This window comes from Montipora capricornis, chromosome 5 (genome assembly GCF_036669925.1).
Source record: "Montipora capricornis isolate CH-2021 chromosome 5, ASM3666992v2, whole genome shotgun sequence".
In the NCBI taxonomy this organism is placed as follows: domain Eukaryota; kingdom Metazoa; phylum Cnidaria; class Anthozoa; order Scleractinia; family Acroporidae; genus Montipora; species Montipora capricornis.
Window position 1 is genome coordinate 7,218,311 of NC_090887.1, and position 24,673 is coordinate 7,242,983.

Here is a 24,673-nt window from a genome sequence, read left to right on the forward strand (position 1 = left end):
GCGATGTGGAAACCAATCCTGGATGGCAAGGTGTGATTGACCAGGAGGGAGACTATCCGCAGGACTTTGCAAGAACTACTAACCAGAGATCAAACTTGAGTGTTGTTGCACGCATTAATATCCGTAGCCTTAGGGGGTGTTGACATGATACCGGTACGAGTTTCATTCTGGTACGAGTTGTCAATTTCATACCGCGTTTACATGGACGACACAGATATTGACACAGGGATGACGCATGAACCAAAACAATAATGGCGTCCAATATTTAGAAATACAACGCATGCGTCAATAGTCCCAGTCTACCACGACTTGACGACTCGTACCGGTATGGGAGTCAATGTAGCGTTTACATGATACCGGTATAACTTTTCATACCGTTATGAGAATTTCGATCCGGAACAACTACCGGGATGAACTCATACCGGTATGAGTTGTACTGGTATGAGATTTTTCACCGGTATCATGTAAACAAATAAAGAGCGATAAGTAAGAACCGGGATGAACTCGTACCAGAATGAAACTCGTACCGGTATCATGTAAACACCCCCTTAGAAATAAGGTCGACGAGGTAAAAGTGTTCTGCATATATGCCGGTTTGACATTCTTGCAATAATTACAGAAACCCACTTGGATCGAAATTGACAACCATTATGCGGTGGATGTTTGTTCTACATCAGCAACCACATATGCTCAACTCGGCTAATATCCCTAGAATCATCCGATATCGAGGCGATACGGCTTAAGATTGTGCTAAATTCGTCCATCTTTATCATAGGAACAGTTTATAGACCACTTTCTTCAGATTCTTTATTTTTTGAAAGATTTCAGGATTCACTGGAGAAACTTTGGATCAAACGCCACAATATGGTTATTGTTGGCGAAAGTGTGATAGTGCTCGTTCGACTGACCGTTCAATTACCTCAATTTCTGGCCAAAAATTACAGAATTTGCTGCTTCAATTCGACTACACGGTTATCAACGACAAACCTACCTGGGTAACTAAAGATACGTCACCTTTGATTGACCTGGTAATAAGTAGCAATCGTAATCTGCTAAAAAATACAAGAACAATCGAACTTGGAATCTCGGATCACATGCTGGTACATGCGTCCGTCCAAACAAAGATCAAGCGGCCCCCTCCTAAAATAATTAAAGCCCGTTCTTACAAAAATTTAGACCAAGCCAAATTATTTTAAGGACATGGCCGAGGCCCCTTGGTCCGTATACGAAGTATTCGACGATCTGGATGATTGTTGGGCGTGGACTCTTCTCAGAGCAAAAATATCAAACGAATCAAGAACTGTGAACAAAATATCGCTAATTAAGAAACAGGGTTACGCACGAAGTAAGAGTTGCTAAAAGCAGGTTCTACGTGGGTCTATTTGACGAAATAAATGACTGTAAGTCATATTGGAACTTCCTTCAGTTTAGCGTTACAGCCTATACTCGGTTTAAAGACATCAGACGGGTCAATTGAAACATCTGACTACAAGAAAGCGCAGATTCTAAATGAATATTTTTCTACTGTCGGTGAGAAGTTGGCAAGCGATCTTCCCGTCTATAGACAAGTGAATAACAATAAAACATCAACCGTGTTACTCCCTGCATAATGAACATTTCCATGTCGCATGCCAGTGTTGCCGAGATGAAAGCAAACGAAGCTTGTGGACCTGGTAATGCTTCTCCAAAGTTACTCAAATATGCAGGAAAGGATCTAATTCCATCATTGTTATCTCAATTTTCCATGAGTGCCGAAAGTAATTCTGTCCCTACCTCTTGGAAAACTGCTAATGTTTCGGCCCTGTTCAAGAAGGACGACAAAACAGATAAACAGAATTATCGACCAATTTCGCTGTTATGCATCCCTGGAAAATTGATGGAACACGCCGTAGCCACAACAATTGCAAATCACATTTCTAAACATAATATTGGCCATCCTCACCAGTGAGCTTACAAAAAGGGCCACTCAACCGAATTGTTGTTGGTAAAAATGACCGAGAAATGGAGATGGGCAATGGATAAAAACCTTTGTAGATTTTCGAAAGGCCTTTGATTCTTTTTCTCACCATGTCTTGCTGGAAAAGACTTTAAGTTGCAAGCAATCGGTGTTCTGGGCGATCTATTATGCTGGATTAAGGATTTCTTAGCTGACCGCTCTTAAGTTACAGTCGTAAATGGATTCCAGTCCGAGACCTTACCTGTGAAGTTTGGTGTGCCGCAGGGGGAATCTGTTTTGGGACCTACCCTGTTTTCGTTGTTCTGCAACGATCTTCCCGACATAGCTGCAGTTAGAGAATTCGAAATTCACACGTATGCGGACGATACGACCATCTACGTGGCTGAGTCGACCACATCAGCTCCGCTGTAATTTTTATCGTGTTTAAATAAATGTTGTTGTTGCTGTAGATCAGACGTCAGCTTGTAAAACCGCCTCTGGTACCTTTGACCCACACCCTTTCCTAATACGAACCTTAGCACTACTAAAGGGTTTGGGTTTTCTCCGCGGTCTGCGTTTACCCCTAACCTGCAGTCTTGATTTGAAACTAACCGTTATATGTGGTACAAAACTATTGTAGCACTTCACATTACATTCTAATCTTTTAAGTCTAATCGCGAGATAGACCTCTTTACAGTGTGTGCTTAGTTACCTGGCCTTTAAATGAAAGTGAGGCTGGTGTTGACCCTGTTATGATACAGACCTCCCTCCTTTTCTTATGTTAATGACATCACATCTCCCTAGCCTCATTTAAGCGTTCGCTACTTCAGTACTATAATAAGGCCCTTGATCTGTACGACGTGGACGACATCAGAACCTGGAGAACAATCTGTCCCAGGTGCAAAAATTACGAGGACTCTCCTGTGCCCGCCGTCGTGCTGCTTCTAGCAATTATTTTCATTTTTGTTTATTTATGAGTAGCTTTAGTTTTTTTTTTTTTTTTATTAACGAGGGATCCACTGCAATTGGCTAGGCTGTAGTGCCTAATAATCCTATGTCTATAAGTATTGTATTCAAATTAGGCGAAGCTAAATGAATAAATAAATGAAAGCTAAAGAGCAATTACGTTAAGTTTGTTTAGCAATCCCTTACTGACGCAGGGTGGGTTTGAGTTAGCGTTCAATAAATACTCAAGTGTGACCATTCAAATGAAAGCTACTAAGCAGTACTTTCCTGTGATGCTGTTTATCATAGTGTACGAGGCTGTTCTAACCATTTAATTGAAAGCGACTGAGAATTAGTACCCTGTGGTTGTGTTTATTATGCTGAACAAGGTGGTCTTAACTTTTGAGTTTATGTATGAAATCCTAAAGTATGACCATTCAATTCACATTGTTGAAATTGTTGTTCTGACCTTTAACAGACAAAGATGGGGGCTTTATTACCACCAACCTTTACAAAAACAAATACACAAGGCAAAGAGCTGAAGAATGTAATTATACTAACTCAATAGACCAATTTCGATAAGTTAAAATTCAGTCTTAAACAAAAGGCATCACCTCGAGGCTTTGGGGAATAAATTCATACAATTCCTTATCTTTATTCCACAGAGCCACGAGATGATGCCAATTGTTTGGGACTGAATTTTAATATATCGAAATTGCTCTATAGATCCATGAGCATACAAAAACGATAATTCTAACGATTTTAAGCATAACAAGAAATTAGCATCTACCACAGGAAGAAAAAAAAACTGTACACCAGCAAAAAAGGTTATTCCTCCGTCTGCTTGGTAAAGCTTAATCTTGGCAATTCGCTTCTAAATAAACTTGACAAATGCAAGCAATATTTCGAGAAGGCCAGTGTCCTTCGCCGTCGCATTTTCTTAGTCAGTGAAGTTTCAATGGATACAAGAGAAATATCTACTGCGCTTACGTAAAGCCTGTCTAAAACTACGTTTTTATCTACAAGTTTTTGAGCTGCGGATACTAAGAGCATGTTACAATTTGAGTATAGACCGAAGACTTACATTGAACTTGGTACTTTTAAAGTTCCACGCAAAAAAAATACAGAGTATATCCACTATAACGAAGTTTACAATAATAGACAACGTCTGCTACCGTTGAATGGGATAAAATAGCCGCTAATAGTGTACACAATATTAAAGCTTTATATGCGCGCAAAGTAAATGATCTGAGTAACAGAAAATCCTCTTTCTCGAAATATCGATGACGTGGGTGGCAAAATCGACATGCTTTTCCACAAAAACATTACATGTACTTAGAGTTAGCGCCTTACACGTGGACTAGCATGACGTTCTTGTCCCTGAGGTCTTTCAAGTGACATTTCCAAAATGGGGCATTTTCAGCTGGCGATCACATTGCACAAAAACCACCACACTGGAGAGCAAATTGCGAACCGACGCAATTTAAATGTCCTTTGTTTTAGATATCCCAGTGCGCAATTTGCTCTCAAGTAGGGCGGTTTTTATACCATGTGATCACTAGCTGCAAAAAGCCTATTTCGCAGGGGTGTTTGATCAACGCACGACTGGCCAAATTTGAAGCCTTAATTTCTAGCAGAAGAATGTATACTTTGGATTGCACATTCTGGATTTAATGGTCTTCTGTAACTACTGTAATTAAATTATAATCTTGAGGAAAGTTTGATACAAACGTTCTAAAACTCGCTTCATTAGAGAGCTTCAGACTCCTGAACGAGAACGACTATGAGTTCGAGATTTTCTCATAGAACAGTGAGCGCGCGCAAACCGGCGTCATTTTGGCGGGAAAAACGTGATATCGTCGTCATTTTAGTACGAGGTTTTGCAAAACTGTCGTCGTGTCAAAACAAGTCAACAACATGGTGGCAGTTTTGGCATTTTTCGATCAGCAAAAAGGCTCAGTTACCAGCAATAAGAATAACTGAGCAACCTATACTACTAACAAAGAGTAAGATTAATCGTCCGGGTTATAAATTTTCTAGGTATTTTCGCTAAAAAACAGGCAGTCAAATCTTGTACTCGTTCTCGTCCTAGAATCTGAAGGTCCCTAGTAAGAGCGCAACGGATTCAGCATAGCACCGGCAACTTCCCGCGTTCAGTTCCTCGTACTCTTAGTTTCCAAATTGATTTACACACCATTGCAGTCTTAAATTGTGACAATTTCCTCCTCTATTCAACAGAGTGGTTTTCACGTTACGTCACCGCCACCAATAGCTCCTTTTATTCGTCTCTAGAGATTGGTTGCAGACCGTCCATCGGTTGGTCTTCGACGAGAGCAATGGCCGAACGCACTTCAAAGAAACAGTCTTCTGCTCGTAATTAAGGCAGCGTTTACACGAACGCGGTTTCACATCGGCACGGTTTCACGACTTCGAAACCGCGTCAAAATCGATGCGGTTTGGAAGAGTTTACACGAAACCGTTTTGGCCAGAAAATCTTAGTCGTGATGGTATAAGCGAGCGCTGCACTACGTGTTAAATTCACTATTTTGAATTAAACAATGCAAATTTTGCGCCAAAATAGTAACCGTATTCAAATCGAGGCGGTTTCGCTGTTTACACGACAGATGAAACCGCATCGTTTTGAAAACGCTCCACTTTTGGCAGCGGTTTCAAATCGAGAGTTTCGGCAACAGTCTCGATCGGTGTCGTGTAAACAGAAGGTGTAACCGCGTTCGTGTAAACGCTGTTTAAGTCTCGAAGGTTTTCAGCAACACACTAAACAACTAGGGTTGACGGTTTTAACTGTGGAAGATAACTACTACACTCGGCTCTCTCGCCTATTCGGTGTTAAAAAGTTACTGCATCGCATTTGGTGCCAAAGCCTTCTTCATTCAATTGCAACTAAACTTGGGCATTTTCCCTTGATGCTTCGTACCCTGATATGCGAGCTTTCCTTGTAATCCCTCTCTAATGAGATGGAAAGGAACCAAGGTACGGATCTCCTCGATACTTTGGTGCCTTCTGCAGATTCCGGAGCAGAGATTACGTAAAACAAAAGAAACCAAAAACAGAAAACAAAACAATTCCACATAAAGACTAATCCGGCCCAAGTGACCAAAAATACAATGCTTTTCAGTACCTGCAGAGAGCTAGAACACTTTAGACGAATAATTAAACTCTTCAGCGGTTTAAAACTCGCTATAACCGGTTTGAATTTGAACGCCTGCCAACTTCCGGTAAAGTGGACGTGACGTTGCGTTGATATCACGATGCGCATGCGTGACAGAATATCGAAGAGAACCGTACTTCCTTTTTGCTCAAGAAGGGAATCAAGGAAATCTCTGCTAAGCGCGGTAGACCAGGGCAATTACTCAAATCATTTACAAAACTTAGTGCACGAAGATGACGTCTTCGACTTTTTTACTATACTACAAACATAACGCAATACAAACACTGATAAGCCTAGAAGCACCCATGGCCTGAAAGACTTAAAGTAAAGCAAAACCTACCATTGCAATGCTACCATATTATGTATTTGCCTCGACGAGTTAATCAAAAATTGATAACTATTTCGGAGGTCGGGTTTCCCCAACACCACATTTAGTTACTTTGTCTATTTTTATCTATATAGTATTTCAACCCACAAATCTCTCAGTATTTTTCTAACTACATACATTACAATGTAACCTGAATGATACCGACATCTTTAGCAAAAAAAAACCTGATCAAAGCCTACGCGAGAAGTGATTGGCAAAAATTTATCTATCCAACAGAAGTGATGTCTATTGTCACATTGAAAAATGGATGACAAAAAAATAGCGACAACTTTGGGACAACCTCTTGTTGCTCTTCTGAGCTTCGTCTGTCCAGTATTGACCGCATTTATTTTTCTAATACCATCTTTTAACAACATTTCGACCTCGGACAATGCGTTTCTAGTTTTCTCATTGGTTCACTCAATCTCGGTTATTAGCACATACGACGTATGACCTAATATGGAAAGTTACTGCGTCAAGTGTTGCCAGCTGAAAATTTTGTGCGGAAAGCAAAATTTCCAGAATTTAAAGAAAATTTAATAGAAACACTTATTCCATTTGCTCCTGTCGAGGGCATCATTAAACAACGAAACACCATGTATGACCCCACCATACATTGAATACTAGCCGACAAAGGTTGGATTTGAGGAAAAATATCGTTTTGGGCCTAATTAGGCCAAAATCGTTATTGTTCCTGCTTCATTGAGATTAAGATTAGGATTCACTGATTAAGACTGAGATTAGCAGCAATACTGTTTTAGGCCTAAAACGATATATAATCTCAAATCCAACCTTTGTCGGTTAGTGTTCAATGCATGGTGAGGTCATACATGGTGTTTTGGTGCTTCGTTTCGCTGTTTCGGTGTTTAGTTGTTTGTTAATGTCCTCTTGTGTTTTCTTGTTGGATATGAGATTGGTTAAAGGCAACTCATATCAAACGCGCGTTCATGGAATAATTTTTAAATATCTACTCAGGCTACTTAGCATAAAATACTTCTTCACGTAAGGTACAATTCAGCGTGTTAAGGAGCGATTTTTTGATAAGTAGGACATTTCTCGATGTTAAACATGACATACATCTCTGATAGTGATGAGTTGAAGACAGAAAATCAATTTACCGCTTTACATCACTGCTTAATAACAACGATTTATAAAGCAGAGAAAATTTCACAAAAGAAGAGAATAAACACCTATTAATGGCGCTTTGTTATTGACAAATATTTCACACTTATTTTTTAGGGACAACGCGGTTGGCTTTAATCATTACTCAGATGATAATGACGTCTTGCATGGCCTCGTGGGACACATACTCAACGACTGAGGTTGCCGGTATCACCTAGGTTACACTGTACGAAATATAATTACTATAACAAATTATATATATATATATATACACATAAACAAAGATTACAGTCCGAATCCTACATAACAGTTAAAATTGGATTAAAATTCATCAATTCCCCTTCCATTTCGACACTTGCCAAATTCTGTAACACGGCTGTTTTCAATAAAGCGCTTTAGGTAAAAGCCCAAGAAATAACGCTGGCCAATCACAACAAGTGCAGCCAGTGAAATAAGCCAATCACAACATAAACACGCAGTCGAGGCCAAGTGCAGGAAAAGGTATGCTGCTCTCAATTGAGAACTGTTTTGATTACGCAGATAAGATTGATACTTATGGGTAAATATATTTTTAAAAAATGAAGTAAAACTATCTTCCTTCTCTATAAGAGAGGCGCTGAAATGTAAAATAATTGTGCATGGATGTTTGTTTGTACAGGCTTACTGTTTCTACCAAATACATATAATGATAACATATCTGAATATAACGTACTCCATGGAAAGACTCACACCATATGAATATACTACTAAATGTAATCATACTCTTCTAGTCACGTCCTCCCATAACTGGCTTGCATCTTTCAAGGGTTAGAGTTTTCGGGTCATGTTTGCGAAGGTTGGGTTGTTGAAAAACAGGCCGGCGCCATTAATGCTCTGGTAGTTTGACGAAGGCACGTGAGCCGACTGCAAGAGAGAGTCGAGTTGACTCATATTTCGCACCGTGTTTATGTTAAAAGAATTGCCCTGGGACACTCGGGAGCCATTCTGTGGAACCATGTTGAAATTGGGCGCGTTCGATTGAGAAAAAAGGCCAGAGGATGCAGTGCTTTGTTTTGGCAGTATGTTAGAATTCCACGATGCATTATTGCCAGGCAATCCGGGAAGGTTATTTGACAAAGAGTTCAAAAAGTTCATGTTGGTGTCCTCTTGACTTGAAAACTGCACATTGCCATTCTGGAAACTGTTAAGTGAGTCCTGGTTGGTCACAGTTCCGTTCTGTGGTCCTTGAGGTGAACCAACAAACATAGCTTCGCCTCCATTGACGTTATTTGTGGATGTAAAAGCGTTCGGGGGCATTGAAAGTTGACACTGCAGCGGTGCCACAGTGTTAGATACCGTGGGAAATCCAAACGTTGGCTGTGACATTGTTGGCGTGACAACCTCCTGCTTTATGATGACTTCTGGTTGCACAAAACCTCCCTGCTGAAGAAGAGAGGCAAGTTTTTGGTCGTCTTTCCTTCTTTGAGTTTCATCTTCCTGGTCGAACATCATTTCGTCGACTAAGTCGACAACCATTTGATCGGTGAAGGTGGCGTTGTCAGGTAGCGCGTCTTTCAGCAGTTGTGCTAACTGCAACTGTGGTTCTTTCGGACTTGCCATCTGTGGATTTAACGGCACCGGAGTGGATGCAATGGAAGATCCCTGAACTGGACCTAATTCAGACATGTTAACCGGCTGGTTGGAGGCATAAGGTGCGTTTCTCACTGGAACGACAGGTGCACCCAAGCTGTTGGAGTTTCTCACATTGGGCATTTGTTGCAAAGCTCCAACAACGTGGAGATTTGACGTATTGTTCATTTGACCCTGTATCGGGCCGTTTGGTTGAAAATTTCGAACTGAAGTCGAAGTAGCACTGTTGAACATACAGGGGCTGTTGATTCCTCGCCTTTTGGAACTCGGCAACTGGAACATGGACTCCCCATTGAATGGAATCAAATTGGGTTTCACATCATCCGGGTAGCTTCCAACGGGTAAGTTGCCGATTGTCTGACTGGGTGTGCTCATCGGCTGTGAATTCTGCTCATTAAAATTCACGGCATCTTCTAATGAAATTGGTTCCATTTTTGGAGCCTGCAACATATTGCCACTTGGAATCGAACCATTCGAGGTGGTGCTCACCAACCAGTTACCGCTCAACACGTTTTCAATGTTTGCATCTGGCATCTGTGATGTCGCTGATACGTCTGTAGATCCATTCGCCACAAAGTTAACGATTTCCCGATCTAATTTGGTCAATTCTGAATTGATAATTTCTGTTAAATCCTCAAAATCATCCTCAAGGGTGCTTGTAGATCCATCGTCTGCTTTGCTACTGCATCTCTTACTCCAAGAGGTGACTGCAGGAGCTTTACTTATGGTTTCAGTCATGGTTGTAAATACCTCATCTGACAGTGAGGGGGTTTCGAGGCCTGAAACCTTTGTATATCCTGTCCGTGACAAGGCTAACGTGTCCATGAGGGTTGGTTTGGGTACAAGTTTGTCAGCTGAAAGGAAAAGCCATTCATCAGATTGTGTTCATTTCTCAATGAACTAAACGGTTACGCTTTTTTTTAAATCACTGCTCTACTAAACCAGAGTGCTCTCAAAAGTAGCTGAACCTTTTGCTCTTTAATTACGCATTGATTCAAATTAAGAGACCTGTGGGAGCTTCAACATTCCAAGAGATACAAATGTAATATATAGATTTAGCCAAGCATAAAAGCGGAGCTCCCGGGTTATTCATTCTTACACTAATTTGACCTGGCTTGAGCCTGTGAAACCTAGCACCTGGTCAGCGGTCAACTTAAAAAAGCTGACCTCGATGAGCTTTGAACATGAGCCCGCCATATGATCACATGATACTGGTCAGGGGATACTTTGTTTTGACAGGTATCAATTGGAAATGTCCACTACAAAGACGTAGGCTGTAAACGGCTGCCATGTTGGGTGTATTTATTAATATTAATATTAATATTATAATTATTATTATTATTATTATTATTATTATTATTATTATTATTACAACATAATTGGGAAATTTCGTCGTGCGCACGTGCCCACGAGCAATACCGCTAGCCATGAATACCATGAGAAAAAGAAATCGTGGGTTTCCATGAATATGGTGCTTCGCTTGGCGGTACCCCGCTTTTACGCACTACTCACAATTTTCATGCCATTTCGGGTACACCATTACTTGATCATCAAACTGAGCATCTTTTAACTCTCCAGTTTCGTCAGTATCATTGTCGACCTCAGTGATGTAAGCTCTGGAATGCAGTTGTGGTTTATCCTCCAACTGTGTCATTCCAAGAACAACGCCTCTATGTTCGACCTCACTGTCAATAAAAACGTAAAAAAACCTTCACTTATACAGCTGTAAGGGAAAGTAAGGAAAGCGAGGGACACCGATTGCGGGAGTAAAGGGAGTAATGTTGGGAAGCTGCTTTGCGCCAATATTGAGTTAACAGGGAGCTTTAGATTCTAGGACGAGAACGACTACGAGTTCGAGATTTTCTGAAAGAATAACAGGGAGCGCGTGCAAACCAGCGTCATTTTTGGCGGGAAGAACGTGATATCGTCGTCATTTTAGTACGTGGTTTTTCAGAAATGTCGTCGTGTCAAAACAAGTCACCAACACCGTAGTAGTTTTACATTTTTCTATCAAAAAAAAGCTCAGTTACCAGCAACAAGAATAAGTGAGCAACCTATACTGCTAACAAAGAGTAAGATTACTAATAGTACGGGTTAGGTACATCCTGTGCCCAAGTTCAGGAGTTGCCATTAAGCCATTATGGTGACAACTGGGAGGGTACATTTTATACATATTGTAGTACGGGTTATAAATTTTTAAAGTATTTTCACTAAAAACGGAAAGTCAAAACTGGTACTCGTTCTCGTCCTTGTCCTAGAATCTAAGGGCGCGTTCGATTGACCCTATTCCGGAATAAGAATACGTGGAGTGATGATTAAAACGGTATGTTTTGCGCGTTTCGAAGCAGCAAGGATAATAAAAATATGTTTACAATAGCATTTTAACGGATATTTGACAATTTTAATGTGAATCTCCGTAAAAACGAAGGATTTCTAACTTATATTCCATATATTCCTATTCCGGAATAAGGTCAATCGAACGCACCCTAAAGGTCCCTAATGAATCCACGACGGCTACGGCAACGATAACGCGACAAACCAATAATATCATTGGTTAGAAGAGGAAAAATACCCGTGCGGCACGCATTTTAACACATACTTTTGCGGTTCTCTGAATAAGGAAGACGTGAAATCAACAATTTGAGGTTTTGACGACAACGTGAGTTTACGACAAAAGTGATGCGATTACACAAGGCCAATTCCATTCTAAAAAAAATTCAACAGAGATGTAGCATGAAACTTTGGTATGGAAAGATGATGCATCAATACTATCAGCAAAAGAGCAAAAATTGAGAAAAAAGACGTTAAAAACTCATCCACAAATATTTGCGCCAACTCTGCCATTGAAAAGGTATCCTAAGGATCTCAATGGCCGAGCGAAGTTGTTTGACATCTCTGCAGCCAATCAGAATCAGGGCGGGCAAATGCATTTTCAGCCGAGCATTTCCCGTTTGGCCCGCAAAAAGGCGCGTTTTACAGAGGGCAGTCTGTCATTGGGTCGCGCGTATTGATAACAATGCAGCTTATTATAGATGCAAAACACGAGTTTAAGAGTCTGCAAGCCCAAAACTCCCGTCCTGCATATTAATTCTGCGGCGCACATTCGCATTGCAATCTTAAACTGGTGCGTCTTTGACGTCATTTTGTCCTCGTCTCCTCGATCCGGCTCTCTTAGTAATGGCGGACAATTAAATGGGAAAACTCTAGTAAAACTAAACAGGCACCGGTTATTTGAAGGGTGGATAACGCTATCCACTGGATAACTCCATTGGTTTTCCTAGTGTTCATCCACTGGATCGTGATTTATCCGGTGGATAGCGCTATCCAGTTATCGTTTGAACAACTGGCACCTGGTATCTATTTTATACCAAGGGTTAAAACTTGGGTCACTTAGTGTTTAGTCAACAATGTTTTGAAATCTAAAGAAAAAGAATAATTGAATTCTTGGTCATAGTAGCACTTTAAGACTAGGCCAGTTGCGTCAGGTGTCGGTGTTCCTAAGGACTAAATTCAAGGTGGTCTTAGTGATAAAATGTGGCCTCGCAGTTGGGTTGCCGAAACAGCTTTTAAATCCTGTTGCGAGCACACTGCTGTGAGTCAACTTTTAGCTCTAAAGAAATTATTGGTGCAGTTTTAAGCCAATTCAACAGCCTCATTTTCTGCAGCATCTTGAAAATGTGTGCTTTTCCCCCCTTTCACAGAAAACGAGTTTGCCATGCAAAAGATGACGCAGAGATCACCTACTTTATTTTTACCACAAGTAAGGCATATTTCGCCTCCTGTGCAGACATTCTCTTCGCTCGTCACGCAATATAGCCACCCCAACGAAAGGAAAGATTGCGTGACGAGCCAAAAGAATGTCTGCGCAGGAAGCTACGCATATTTAGCAAGACTAAAGAAAACTTACAGTCTACATCCACCGTCAAACGTTTTGCTCAGTCAGTTAAGCATCGGAATGATGTGCGGGAGGTCGCGGGATCAAAACTGCGGCCAAACCAACACTCAGTCTTAACTGAACGACATCTGCAGATGGTTAGATTTTCTAGACTTCTCGGATAAGGACTAAAACTCTCGCACAGTAGTCCGATGCACAAGCAACTGAGCCAACAGGTCAGCGGTTAGAGTGCCCCTGTGATTTAAAAAAAAAATCACTTCCCTTTTTCTTCAGATTTGAAAGAGTGTTACCCTGCTAGCAGAGGTTTCTTTCTGGTGAGTCTTTTAGCATGTACGAAGTCGTTTGTGTCTCTCGTATTTATTCCGACTACGCGAAATACAAGAGACGCCAACGACTTCGTACATGCTAAAAGAATTGCCAGAAAGAAATCTCTGCTAGCAGGGTAAAATCGTGTTTGCTTACACCTGACTGGCAAAAGTTTGAGATTTCACTTTTATCCAAAGGCCGTTTCCTTTGAGAGTAAGTATTTCACGGTTCGCCATTACTCTGGTTCAAACCTGACCGATTGGACATCAAAAGGTTGGATCCAGGGAAAAGTGACGTCATTCACTACCTAAAAATTTCAGTGTGTGAATGCAGCTCACTATATATGCAAAACGCGAGTTTAAAAGTCTGAAGGCGTAGCATATTAATTCTGCGGCGTACACACGCATTGCATTCTTAAACTAGTGAGCCTTTGATGTCATTTCCTCCTGCATCCAGCTCTCTCAAGATCTTAAGGTTAGCAATGGCGGAACATTAAATAGGAAAATTCCAGTTAAAATAAACAACAGGTGTCTTTTTGAAATCAGGGCTTAAAACTTTGGTCGCTAAGGCCCGTTTCAAACGACGAACTTTGCATGTGTCGAATCTAATGCAAATGAGAAAAATCTATTGCTTTCGCTCATTTGCATTAGATTCGGCCCATGTAAGGTTCGAGGTTTGAAACGGGCCTTAGTGTTTAGTTAAAACAGTTCTAAAATCCAAAAGAAAAAGAAGAATTTATTTTTCGGTCACAATGGCACTTTAACCAGGGCTGCAGAGCTCTATACGGCAATAATATGAAATGCATCGTGGAGGTTTATAAATTAGATAAATCCTTGAATTTATTTACCTCACAATGTAGTTTAGACATAACATTTGTTTCAATTCTGGATTGGACGGATGTGGGATAAGAGATGCCTTTGTTTGCAACCACACCCAGCCACCATTTTTGTTCATCCAGCGGTAGTACTTTGTTAACACCTGACCCTTGGATAGAACTATTAAAGAAAAGGAGTGAATGGGTTAACAACCTCTACCTCCAGTTAAAACTGAACTACTTCCCCTTTAAACCAATGACCCCTGCAAGTGAGTTTCAATAGATTTTACTCAGTCTAACGCCAGACGATTTTAATCGTTAATGGGCGTGGGGGGGCACAAAAATTAATTGTCGGTCTTTAAGAAAGCTTGCTGTTTCAGGAGATAACAGTCCTCTATGTGGTATGGCTATGCGACTGGCACGTGTAATAGGATACATGAACGTTCAGTGTCCTTCAAGACTTCGAGGGACATCTCACACTGCCCAATGGAGAGCTTGTTTCCTACAGACCAAAAGACTAAGCTTGTAGCTTACATTTTGCATGGTGTCCTTGTATGATGCCAATGTCATTGGCATGGTAGAAATCGTATGCTGAGATCCCAACGATGTCTCTTGCAAAATAATCCGTGAACTTGTGAATTCTGAAATTATTTTATCAAAGTCACAATTACATTGTCAACTCCATAATAACTTTCAATTCTTTGCTTGAGGTTCTACTGTAGCCATTAAAAAACGCATGCATGTTATGCTTGATCCGACAGCGACTGCAGCTGAACAGCATTTGTCTCATGTGATTGATCTAAATGTGCTCTTGTGGGATACTTTTTCATTATATATGATCCACCAGTTGAAAAGTGGGGCAAATGGCGTATCTAATATACAATATTACACATGGTTGTATGAGGTTTTGTGATGTCAAATATCTGCTCTAACAATTTACGTACTTACAATCTGCAGAAACTATAAAGGGCAAAAGTAGTCCAGACATTCCCATATTATAGGTTTTGAAGACATTATTGCCTTACAACAAAGAACCATTTTCTATCTTCACTTTAAAACCGTTCGTACCCATCAAGTCACAGGATAGGTTGCCCATATTGTACAACGTGCAAAATGGAATAATCAAGAAATACTTATGATAGCACTAAGTTACTGCGAACGCCCGGAATACTTCCATCCAGGAGGAGAACCGAGTATATGTTTTTTTTATAACCGCTGTTTGAGGAGAATGATTGCAGTGACATGGACATTTCGAATGAGGAATTGTACAGTGTTACTGGCTTGGTCAACCCCCACTAACAGAGTTACTTCGTTGGCAAGCGGCTGACCCGGTTCGGTCACATAATCCAAATGGATCCAAAAAGATTGCCAAGGAGAATGTTATTTTGGGCACCTCCTTGGAAGGAGGTGGCCTGGTACACAACAAATGCTCCATAACCCTAAACCCTTCTGTTGTCATTTGCTTAAACTACCTAATGTCTCTCTCATCGACCAAGAATCTCTGACCTACCTTCCCTCGCAATACACAATTTTCAGATCCATGTTCACTCGGCTTACAAACATGTTGCACTCCAGTGGGAGTTCATTGATGTTCATGGTGGGGAGTGGCTGTCCAATGGCAACAAAAGCAAACTTTACTTCTGGAAGGCCTTTGGCTTCGTATCTTTTCATTCTTCCCATACAGTGGATAACCTGGAAAGCAAGAAATCAACTTGCAAAATTATGCCAAGAAAGTATTACCAAACACCATAGTGATAAGGAAAAACCTAATTTGCTTTTACCTCCGACACACACATGAATATGCTACTGCAAAAGTAGTTTCGTCTACAGACCTCGTCAGTTGGTTGCCATATTGTTCTGACGAGCTTTGTTGACGAAACTACTTTTGCTGTCTTACTGATTTTTGAAATTTACTTCTGCACCAGTATAAGCAATTTCACATCAACACTGTAAATAGCTGGCAGTGACCAAAACTGTCCTAACATCCATCAGACACTTTCCCTTTGAACTTCATTTCTGCCATTAGCTGGTGCAAGTGGGCTGCTCAGAAATAAATTCAAGACCACCTACAGCTGTAGGCCCAGTTGTCTGAAAGCCAATTAACACTAATCTGTGATGAAATACCAAGCAAGGTTTAAATGTTGCCCTTCAAAAAAGCCTTAAAAATATCATTTTAAGGAGAAGGAAAACAAAAAGTCAAAGCCATATTTTATAGCTAAAACTTTAGCAGGTTCACCCTCTTTCAACTGGTAAATGAAATTTAAAAAAATTTCTGTAATCCAGGATTGGTATCACTGGCTTTGTACAACCCAGCCCTGGTCAACTAAAGATGCCTACCTTAAACCCTGACGATTTGGTGTATGATCCACCTCGTCGAACAAGAGTACACTTCATGCGCATGAAGAAGGACTTGGGTTTTTCTTCACTAGGAAGATCATCATTGTTATCAAAAGCTGTGATTAAAATGGCAAAGTTAGAATGGGATAGTCTGCAGGAAAGTAAACCATCATGTCCAGTAGCAAAATCTATTTTCCATTTTATATTTTGAGTCCAAGAAATAAGAGACACTGCTCCTTGGTCAAACTGTCCCTTTCTCATCATGGACACAACAAACTATTTTCTCTAAACTGCATATCTCCTAGAGCACAATTTTAAATGCCTGGAACACTGCAGCTTAGAACTGAACATATGGAAGGATTTGTTAATTAACAATGGACGCACACAGAGCTCTTTGATAATCAATTTTGTGCAATAAAAAAGCCCAAAAATGGCAATGTATCCACAAAATATGTTGTAAGATGTTTCACCAATCAAAAAGGACAGAGACAATCCAGTAATCAAAACTCAAAGTAATTACACATAGCAGCCACAAAGCATGGGAAAATGTGCATGCGAGAGCCACGATTAGGTTTGGTTTCACTTGTGATTGGTTGAGACTTGTTAACCCAGTCACTCCTCAGGGACCCCAGGACGCCACAGTTGACCAGTAAAATCGTCTGGCGTTAGACAGAATAAAATCTGTTAACACCATTCACTTGTGATTGGTTGAGAAAGTGGCGCAAGAACTTTGAACCGATCACTGAGTGAAGTAATGCAAAACCAAAGCAATTCGCTAAGTACTTTCGACACTCAATTGAAAACCACTCTATAGTGTAATTTTTGTTCCCCATTCTCTTTTCTCATCCTGGTTATACCTTTTAATGGGAAAGGGGGGGGGGGGAAGAGGCACAGTTTTTGACTTGTTAACCCATGCACTCCTCAGGGACCCCAGGACACCCCCAGTTGACCAGTAAAATCGTCTGGCGTTAGACAGAATAAAATCTGTTAACACCATTTACTTCCTGGAGTAGTTGATGTGTTAAAGCTTCCATCTCTTTGTTGGTGTTAGTGGATCGCCATTTTGGATTATCAGTGGTGCTTGAATGAATGTTCTACCATACACAGAGCATAAGTAACCCATTTTATAGTGTGTTTCAGTGCTACCCTTCATGCATGCATTAGCCCCAGTAATGGAAATGGGTTCACATGAGGACAGAAGAAAACTTGGACAACCACCACCTTCAGACTGAGCTAGAAAGTCAGGCAGGTCAGATAAGAAGACCTCCTAAGAGTGATACTTATAGATTTTCATCTGTCTAATGCCACATGATTTTACTCATCAATGAAAGCAGCTTCAGGGATGAATGGGTCAACAGCATCTAAGTCCTCTTTACCCCTTTCAGTCCTGAGAGAGAGATTTTTCTTTAACTGTATGGTTTTATGGGACGAAAAATTATAAGATTAAGTGCAAAACGTTTTGGTTGCTTGGCAACGCTGGCCCATGCTTGACAAAAAACGTTGCAGACACGAGCAGAATCTCCTTTTGCCATGTCTCTAAATATCTACAGAAATGGAAACTCTGCCAGTAGTGAGGAAACCAGTCGTCTTTTAAACTCACGTTGTTGACCAAAAAACCGAATGTTATCAGTGAACGCCCCAGTAGCAGCCTGACCATTGGAATTTTCTGCTTCCTGTCTTGCAATCTCCAACAAACCAAAAAGATCATCTTGATCCTCAGGATGAATATAACTGGATATATTACTTCCAGTCAGCTCCACCTGGATATGAAAGACAGTGCGATATGATTGTATGTTAAAAACATTGGATTTATAATTACAATTTTTTTCATTACACTTTAGCCTGTGCTGAATTACATACCTCTTACTAAGTGAGTTTGAGGTCAGTACGTACTGTAAGTCAAAGACCAACATTTTTTTTGTTGATTGATGGCGCCAGCACGAAGTGCGTGGGCCATAATCAACAGGTTGACACAAGGCTACGTAACTTTCAGCACAGACCGAGAAAACTTGGTTAGTAGAATGTTTATTGTGTCTCTGAGGTAATAACATGCACGGGAAAGGAAACTTGCTGAAGTCAGGCAGAACATTCAACTGGCACAAATGATTAACATGTGTAAAAATTTAGAAACCTTATTGGCTTTTCAAAACAGTTTCACAAGTTTATTCTTCATGAAAAACATCTTCAAAAATGCTGCATCAAAAGTTCAAATTTAGCAGGCTGTACTGTAGAATAATGGCCCGCTAGATTAGCCAATCATAGCGGGTATACTATTTTTGGTATTGACACATACATGAGCCACATGTAATTTAAGTTTGTGAAACAAGTTCATTTAAAACTTATCCAAAAGATTCAACAAACTGTCAGCTCCGTTTTTTTAAAGCACACCTGTGACAATCCAAGGTGATTTGACACTGTTTCTGACACATACAAGACTTTTCCTTCGTTGGACAGGACAAACACAAAACCATCCAAAGCCTACAAGAAGAATATCACTGGTAAGTAATGATTCCTTTTGTACTTCATCTGCCCTACTTCAGTTGTAATTACACTTATAAAACTCCTTAATAATTCATGATGCAAATTTACAAAATAAATGTTTTATTAAACAATTATTGGATGCGGTTGAGCATGATATCATGCGAAAACCAAATTCAATAATTGTTTTATTATACATTTTTCACACAATTCATCCTCAGAAACAGAAGCAAGCGTTCAGCCATTTTGTTTCTGAGGAGAACACTCTAAGGGGCTTAGTAACCAGGCAGACATGATAAATGTAATATCTGCAGCAGATATTACATTTATCATGTCAAGTTCACAAGCTATTGTAAATTGATTGAATGCTCTCGACCAATCAGATTTTTCATAGTGAGTCTGATGTATAATAATAATCAATATCTGTATACATGTATCTGATACAGATTTCTCTTCTTCTGATTTTCCCTGTTAAAATGCCTTGAATTGCCAAAAATACCTACAGAACACTAATAATAATAAAATGATAATAGTAAGAAGAACAAAACTAAAAATCACATTATTCAGGGGTTTCAATAATTTTTTAAGTACAGCTGTACATTTAGATGCCTGGGTTACTCAATGTACATGTTAGCAGAGGTCACTGTTGTCTTTCAAGGGTTTGAGTGAAAATCAAGGCAGAACAGTCGGCGGTGAGAGGCAAATTTCTCACAAACAGATGGTGGTATACTGCTGGTGACTGGCTTTTAATGAAACCCTTGTTTTATTATTATTGTCATTGTCATTATTATTATTATTATATTATTATTATTATTATTATTATTATTATTATTATTATTATTATTATTATTATTATCATTATCATCTTTGTGAACTGGATGATCTTTTTTCCAGTTTGCTTCCTAAGGGAGGGGGTCATAGCCTATGACCAAAGGTCCCTTAGAGTTTTCTTACTCTAGAGCTCCAACACCCTTCTCAAAATCCTCCCTGTTCCCAGTAATGTAGTTTTCTGTAGTAATGAAATACTTATTTTGACATTCAACTTTCCCAGCCACTTGTCCAAGTTTTTTGTTACACTTCCCAATGATCCTACAACAATTTGTACCACCTGCACAGATCTCATGTTCCACATTTTTGCAATTTCTCATTTAAGGTCCTGATACTTTTCAACTTTCTCATTCTCCTTTTCACCAATTCTTTTATCCACTGGTACGGCAATATCAATAATAGTGCACTTTCTCTCCTGTTTATTTACAACCACAATGTCCAGTCTAATGACATGATCACACTGTATGTTCATGTCCCACAGTAGTTTAACCTCATCGTTATTATTATTATTATTATTATTATTATTATTATTATTATTATTATTATTATTATTATTATTATTATTCTCTCCGGCTTTCAATTTTTGCTGGGTGTTCTATGCCATGTCTCAGCTCCTTCCCACAGCTCAGAGACGCAGCACCTTTCTGAGGACGTGTGATGTTCCCAACAAGGTCGTCATCTGGGCGCTGCCAGTTATATCCACTATACCTACTAGGTACTCCTGCCACTTCGCAAAGTCTTTCAAGACTGTTCCAAGGGCCCCTATAACCAATGGTACCACTAGAACTTTCACCTGGTGTATCCGTCCTACTTCGAAAGCTCTTATTGTTAGCTTATTATTGTTAGCTTATTATTATTAATATTATTATTATTATTGTTGTTATTATTATTATAACTTGTAATCCTTGGCTTGCTTGTTTAGTCTCTGAAGCACCAGGTCCAACCCATGGGCCTTAGGTATCAAAGAGTTCACTTGATTGACAGGACCTTTTTCAAGATGCAAGCTGACCCCAGAAGAGTAATTTTTTGGAGTTCATCATTGCTGACTGTGCCTGGAATGTTGTCAATGTACTTTTCCAGTCCCTTCTTAATGACCCCAAGTGCACCAATGACAACTGGTATCATCTCTGTTCCCATTTTCCCCATTCTGGCGATCTCAATCTCTAAGTCTTTATACTTAGAGAGTTTCTTGACTACCTTAACGGATGCATTTCTGTCTGGCGTGACTGCCATATCTATAATCTGGCATTTTTGATTCTTGTGATCTCTGATTATGGTATCTGGTTTATTAGCCACTATTTCCCTGTTGTTGTTTATATTATTATTATTATTATTATTATTATTATTATTATTATTATTATTATTATTATTATTATTATTATTATTATTATTATTAATGATCAATAATGGACTCAGATACATACTTCAAATCAAACATAACAGGCTTATAAACCCAGATATGTCCATAAATGCATGTACAGTATTTACCAGTGTATAAGTCGACCTTTTATGGCCTCAAAAGAAGCTCCAAAAATTGCCCTCGACTTATACATGGGTCAAAGATTTAGAGCCAAGTTCCAGCTAAGTAATTTATTCAAAATTAACATAATAATGTTGTCTTGGGCATAACGAATGCAGTTGAAAAAAGACTTCAAAATGAATGACAAAAGACTTTAAAATGAATGTAAGCAATTCCAGGTGAAATGAAAAAGGATTTGTCCAACTCTAAATGTTGAAGATACTCACAAGCACAAATATGAAATAGACACTGGAAATTTTTGTTTTCCAAAGGCCGAAAGCTCTAAAAGGCATTTCTGTTTCTTCAAATAAAACGCGATCATTCAACGGCTTAGTAACCTGGCAAAATACCTCGTGTTTGCGTGAAAACATCGTCACTTGTGTTGCCTGAAAATGCTGGTTGGTAATGATTGTTTTTTATTCTTTATACAAACCTGGCTGATTTAAATGCTTTTGCAAACTTCGTATTGTTTGGTTTATGAGTTTTGTTTTGTTTGTCATGTGAGAAATTATAAGTCAAGGACCAATTAAACCTTGCACATTTCGCATCATTCACAAGTTATTTTCAAAGATTGACTCCTGCTTCTGTGATGTTGTGCTTATCCTCTAAAGCCCTCTATCCTTGAACAACGAAACAGATTAGTTTGAGGTTTACAGGCTTGATTTTCTGAGAACGTTTTTGAAACTCAAGGACAAAATGCCCCCATATACAACAACTGCTGAACCACAAAACCATAAAGCACTTGAGGCCCTGATTTTGTTGTGTATCCACAGTTCCAGAAGTCGAAGAATACAAGATTAGTGTCCCATGAACATTTAACAAAGAAATTAAGAAATTGCTTTTTTGCTTTCAAAAATGGGGGTTGACTGATACACGGGATCGACTTATACACGGGTAAATACGGTAGTTACATGTAGATTCACATCGATTTTGAGCGTCCTCTTGCTTGAGATCCATTACTACATGTAGTGTCTAGGACCACAGATACCCTAGGCTCAATTTCCAGCAGTTTTGGGAGTGCGGTTAATGGGACATTGCTTTTCAGTAAGTGATTAACCCATTGACTCCTGGGGGTTCCCCATTGACAAGTAAAATCGTCTGGTGTTAGAGTAAAATACTCTGGCATTAGACAGAGTAAAATACTAAGTCTGGCTGGTTTTGGCCAGTTTAGGCATCAAAGGGTTTTTAGTGAGTGATTAAAATCCTCCTCCCAACGAACGGCGTAGCACCCATCGCAATTGTATTTTGCATTAAGCCAATTGTATTTTGTACTTAACAGGAAGGCGACTTTCTGATTGGTGGAAAATAAAATTGGCTAGACCAGTGATAGAGCCATGGTGTGCGTGGAGGAATCAGGGTGCACAAGATGAGTCTACACATATCCTGACCGACATGTAAATGCAACACTAAACCTACTGTAACACTTACCTTGTTGTTGGAAATGGGTTGAAAAATGTATAGACTGAATGGAACACTGAGTGTTGGGTACCAAAATTGGGCAATAAGAAAAAGGTCGCATGCATTTAATATTCTTATTATCATTATTTATTAGGGTAAAGGTTAGCTTTATTTTAAGGTCAGGATAAATGCAGCTGTTCATCCTAACTTCAGGAGAGGCATTTGGGGGACACTTTATGACATTAATTGTCTGTGTGCCGCAGACACGAGTGATGTTGAAGTTGGGGAAAAGAGCACTTCATGATGGACGCATATGCAGGGGGGCGGGCACCCTGCACCCTTCCCATAGATCCGCCCCTGCATGTACACTGTGTCAGTTATTTCTGTAGGTCATCCTCATCCCAAGGGGCCACAATTTTCTTGATCAGCAGCAAGGTCAGCAAGACCACTGGCAGGTTCTGGAGGAAAAAATGTCATTGTGGTATACATTTTTTTGGCCGGCCTTACAAGATCTTGAAGTCCATGATTTGTAGACTCTCTTGTTCCAAGCCACCCAGATACTGTACATGTCCATATCCATTGTACTGCCAAAAGTATTGTGAACTCTTGGGCAGAGAGTGTTATTTGGTCCCATGTAAAATGTAATGTCCTTAATGACATGACAAACAATGAACAAAAAACACACCTGCAGCAGAAATATCCCACTGTTGTCTGAGAGGTCTTGAAGACTTATTTCAGATGGATTGTAAGGAACAACTGCACCTTTTGATAAAGGATCAAAAATCAGCATAGTCAATCATTATGCTGTGCTCTAAGAGTTACTCTTTAAAAGGGTTGGAAATTGCAACCAATTCTCCCCCTCGTGACTAAAATATTTGGGAAGTCACAAATTTGCAACTAATCTTCACCCTTGCTATTACAAAATAATTAACAATTATTCGCCGAAGGCGAAATGATTATCGGTGAATATTCACCGAGACCAAGTCGAGGTGAATATTCACCTATAATCACTGAGCCTGAGGCGAATAATTGTTTTAGTATAAATACACAGGTGATTATTTCAAAAAAGAGAAGAAAAAAAAACATTTCAACGCGAAATCATCTTCACTTACAGTGGCAAAACGACTACTGGCAACCATTTTGTCCGTCGAGGTGATTATAGGCTGATAATCCCAGATAGCGAGCCAATGAGAGCGCGCGATTTTGTATAATCACCTGTGTATTTATACTAAAAGGGTTTAAGCACTTGCCACTTTTCCATTAGTTTTACTATAATAATTTGATAAAGAAATGAAAAGAATTATTTTGTTTCTGGTTGTGAATTTTCTTTCACTCTAAAGATATGGGGCAAAAATGAAGTGTGATTTAGCGGTCATGTTATAATACATGCTGCTGCAAGTACTCCTTTGATCATCTGCCATTTTTAGCGGTTTCTTGACACATTATGTATCGCAGGCTCATCTTTTGCTGTTAAACTGCTCGCAACACAATACAGTGCAACGACCCATCATTTAGGGAAGCACGGGTGGCGCAGTGATGAGAGCACTCGCCTCCCACCAATGTGGCCCGGGTTTGATTCCCAGCCCCGGCGTCATACATGTATGTGGGTTGAGTTTATTGTTGGTTCTCTCCTTGCTTAGAGAGGTTTTTCTCCGGGTAATCTGGTTTTCCCCTCTCCTCAAAAACCAACACTGTCAAATTCCAATTCTATCCGGAATGCATGGACACATGTTGAAAGAGCTCCTGAGCCCTCTTAACCCGTTGGCATCCAAACCGGCCGAAACCGGCCAGACTTAGTATTTTACTCTGTCTAACGCCAGACGATTTTACTCGTCAATGGGGAACCCCTGGGAGTCAATGGGTTAAGGTGTTCATGGGTAAATAAATTCCACTTCCATTTCCCTTTCCATTTCCATATGCTTTGTGACAA

The 24,673-nt window shown here is 39.8% G+C and overlaps 2 protein-coding genes across 34 annotated transcripts in view; one reads left to right on the forward strand and one right to left on the reverse strand.

Moving 5' to 3' along the window:
- LOC138049308 (uncharacterized) overlaps positions 1 to 24,673 on the forward strand; it is a 43,673-nt gene that overhangs the window by 9,143 nt on the left and 9,857 nt on the right. For 5 of the 30 annotated variants that reach the window (XR_011132330.1, XR_011132332.1, XR_011132333.1 and 2 more), the window contains exons 3-6: positions 7,657 to 7,739; positions 12,870 to 12,928; positions 18,904 to 19,018; positions 22,625 to 22,739. Coding sequence is in view for 4 of the 30 variants with exons in the window: in XM_068895528.1 (XP_068751629.1) it covers positions 12,870 to 12,928; positions 14,564 to 14,712 (208 nt within the window). In the remaining 26 variants the exon portion in view is untranslated. Of the gene's footprint in view, positions 1 to 5,119; positions 7,039 to 7,656; positions 7,884 to 12,869; positions 12,929 to 14,563; positions 14,959 to 17,650; positions 18,109 to 18,903; positions 19,019 to 22,624; positions 22,740 to 24,673 lie in introns of those variants that run through there. The other 25 variants (XR_011132337.1, XR_011132338.1, XR_011132339.1 and 22 more) reach the window with 16 other exon arrangements.
- The window catches only part of LOC138049302 (uncharacterized), a 44,377-nt gene continuing 25,988 nt past the window's right edge, over positions 6,285 to 24,673 (reverse strand). For all 4 annotated transcript variants that reach the window (XM_068895520.1, XM_068895518.1, XM_068895519.1 and 1 more), the window contains 9 exons: positions 23,429 to 23,505; positions 18,909 to 18,998; positions 18,121 to 18,280; positions 16,521 to 16,636; positions 15,694 to 15,875; positions 14,718 to 14,824; positions 14,217 to 14,364; positions 10,681 to 10,853; positions 6,285 to 10,022 (listed from right to left, as the gene is read on the reverse strand). In XM_068895520.1, the coding sequence (XP_068751621.1) occupies positions 8,347 to 10,022; positions 10,681 to 10,853; positions 14,217 to 14,364; positions 14,718 to 14,824; positions 15,694 to 15,875; positions 16,521 to 16,636; positions 18,121 to 18,280; positions 18,909 to 18,998; positions 23,429 to 23,505 (2,729 nt within the window). In that variant the 3' untranslated portion in view covers positions 6,285 to 8,346. The remainder of the gene's footprint in view (positions 10,023 to 10,680; positions 10,854 to 14,216; positions 14,365 to 14,717; positions 14,825 to 15,693; positions 15,876 to 16,520; positions 16,637 to 18,120; positions 18,281 to 18,908; positions 18,999 to 23,428; positions 23,506 to 24,673) is intronic.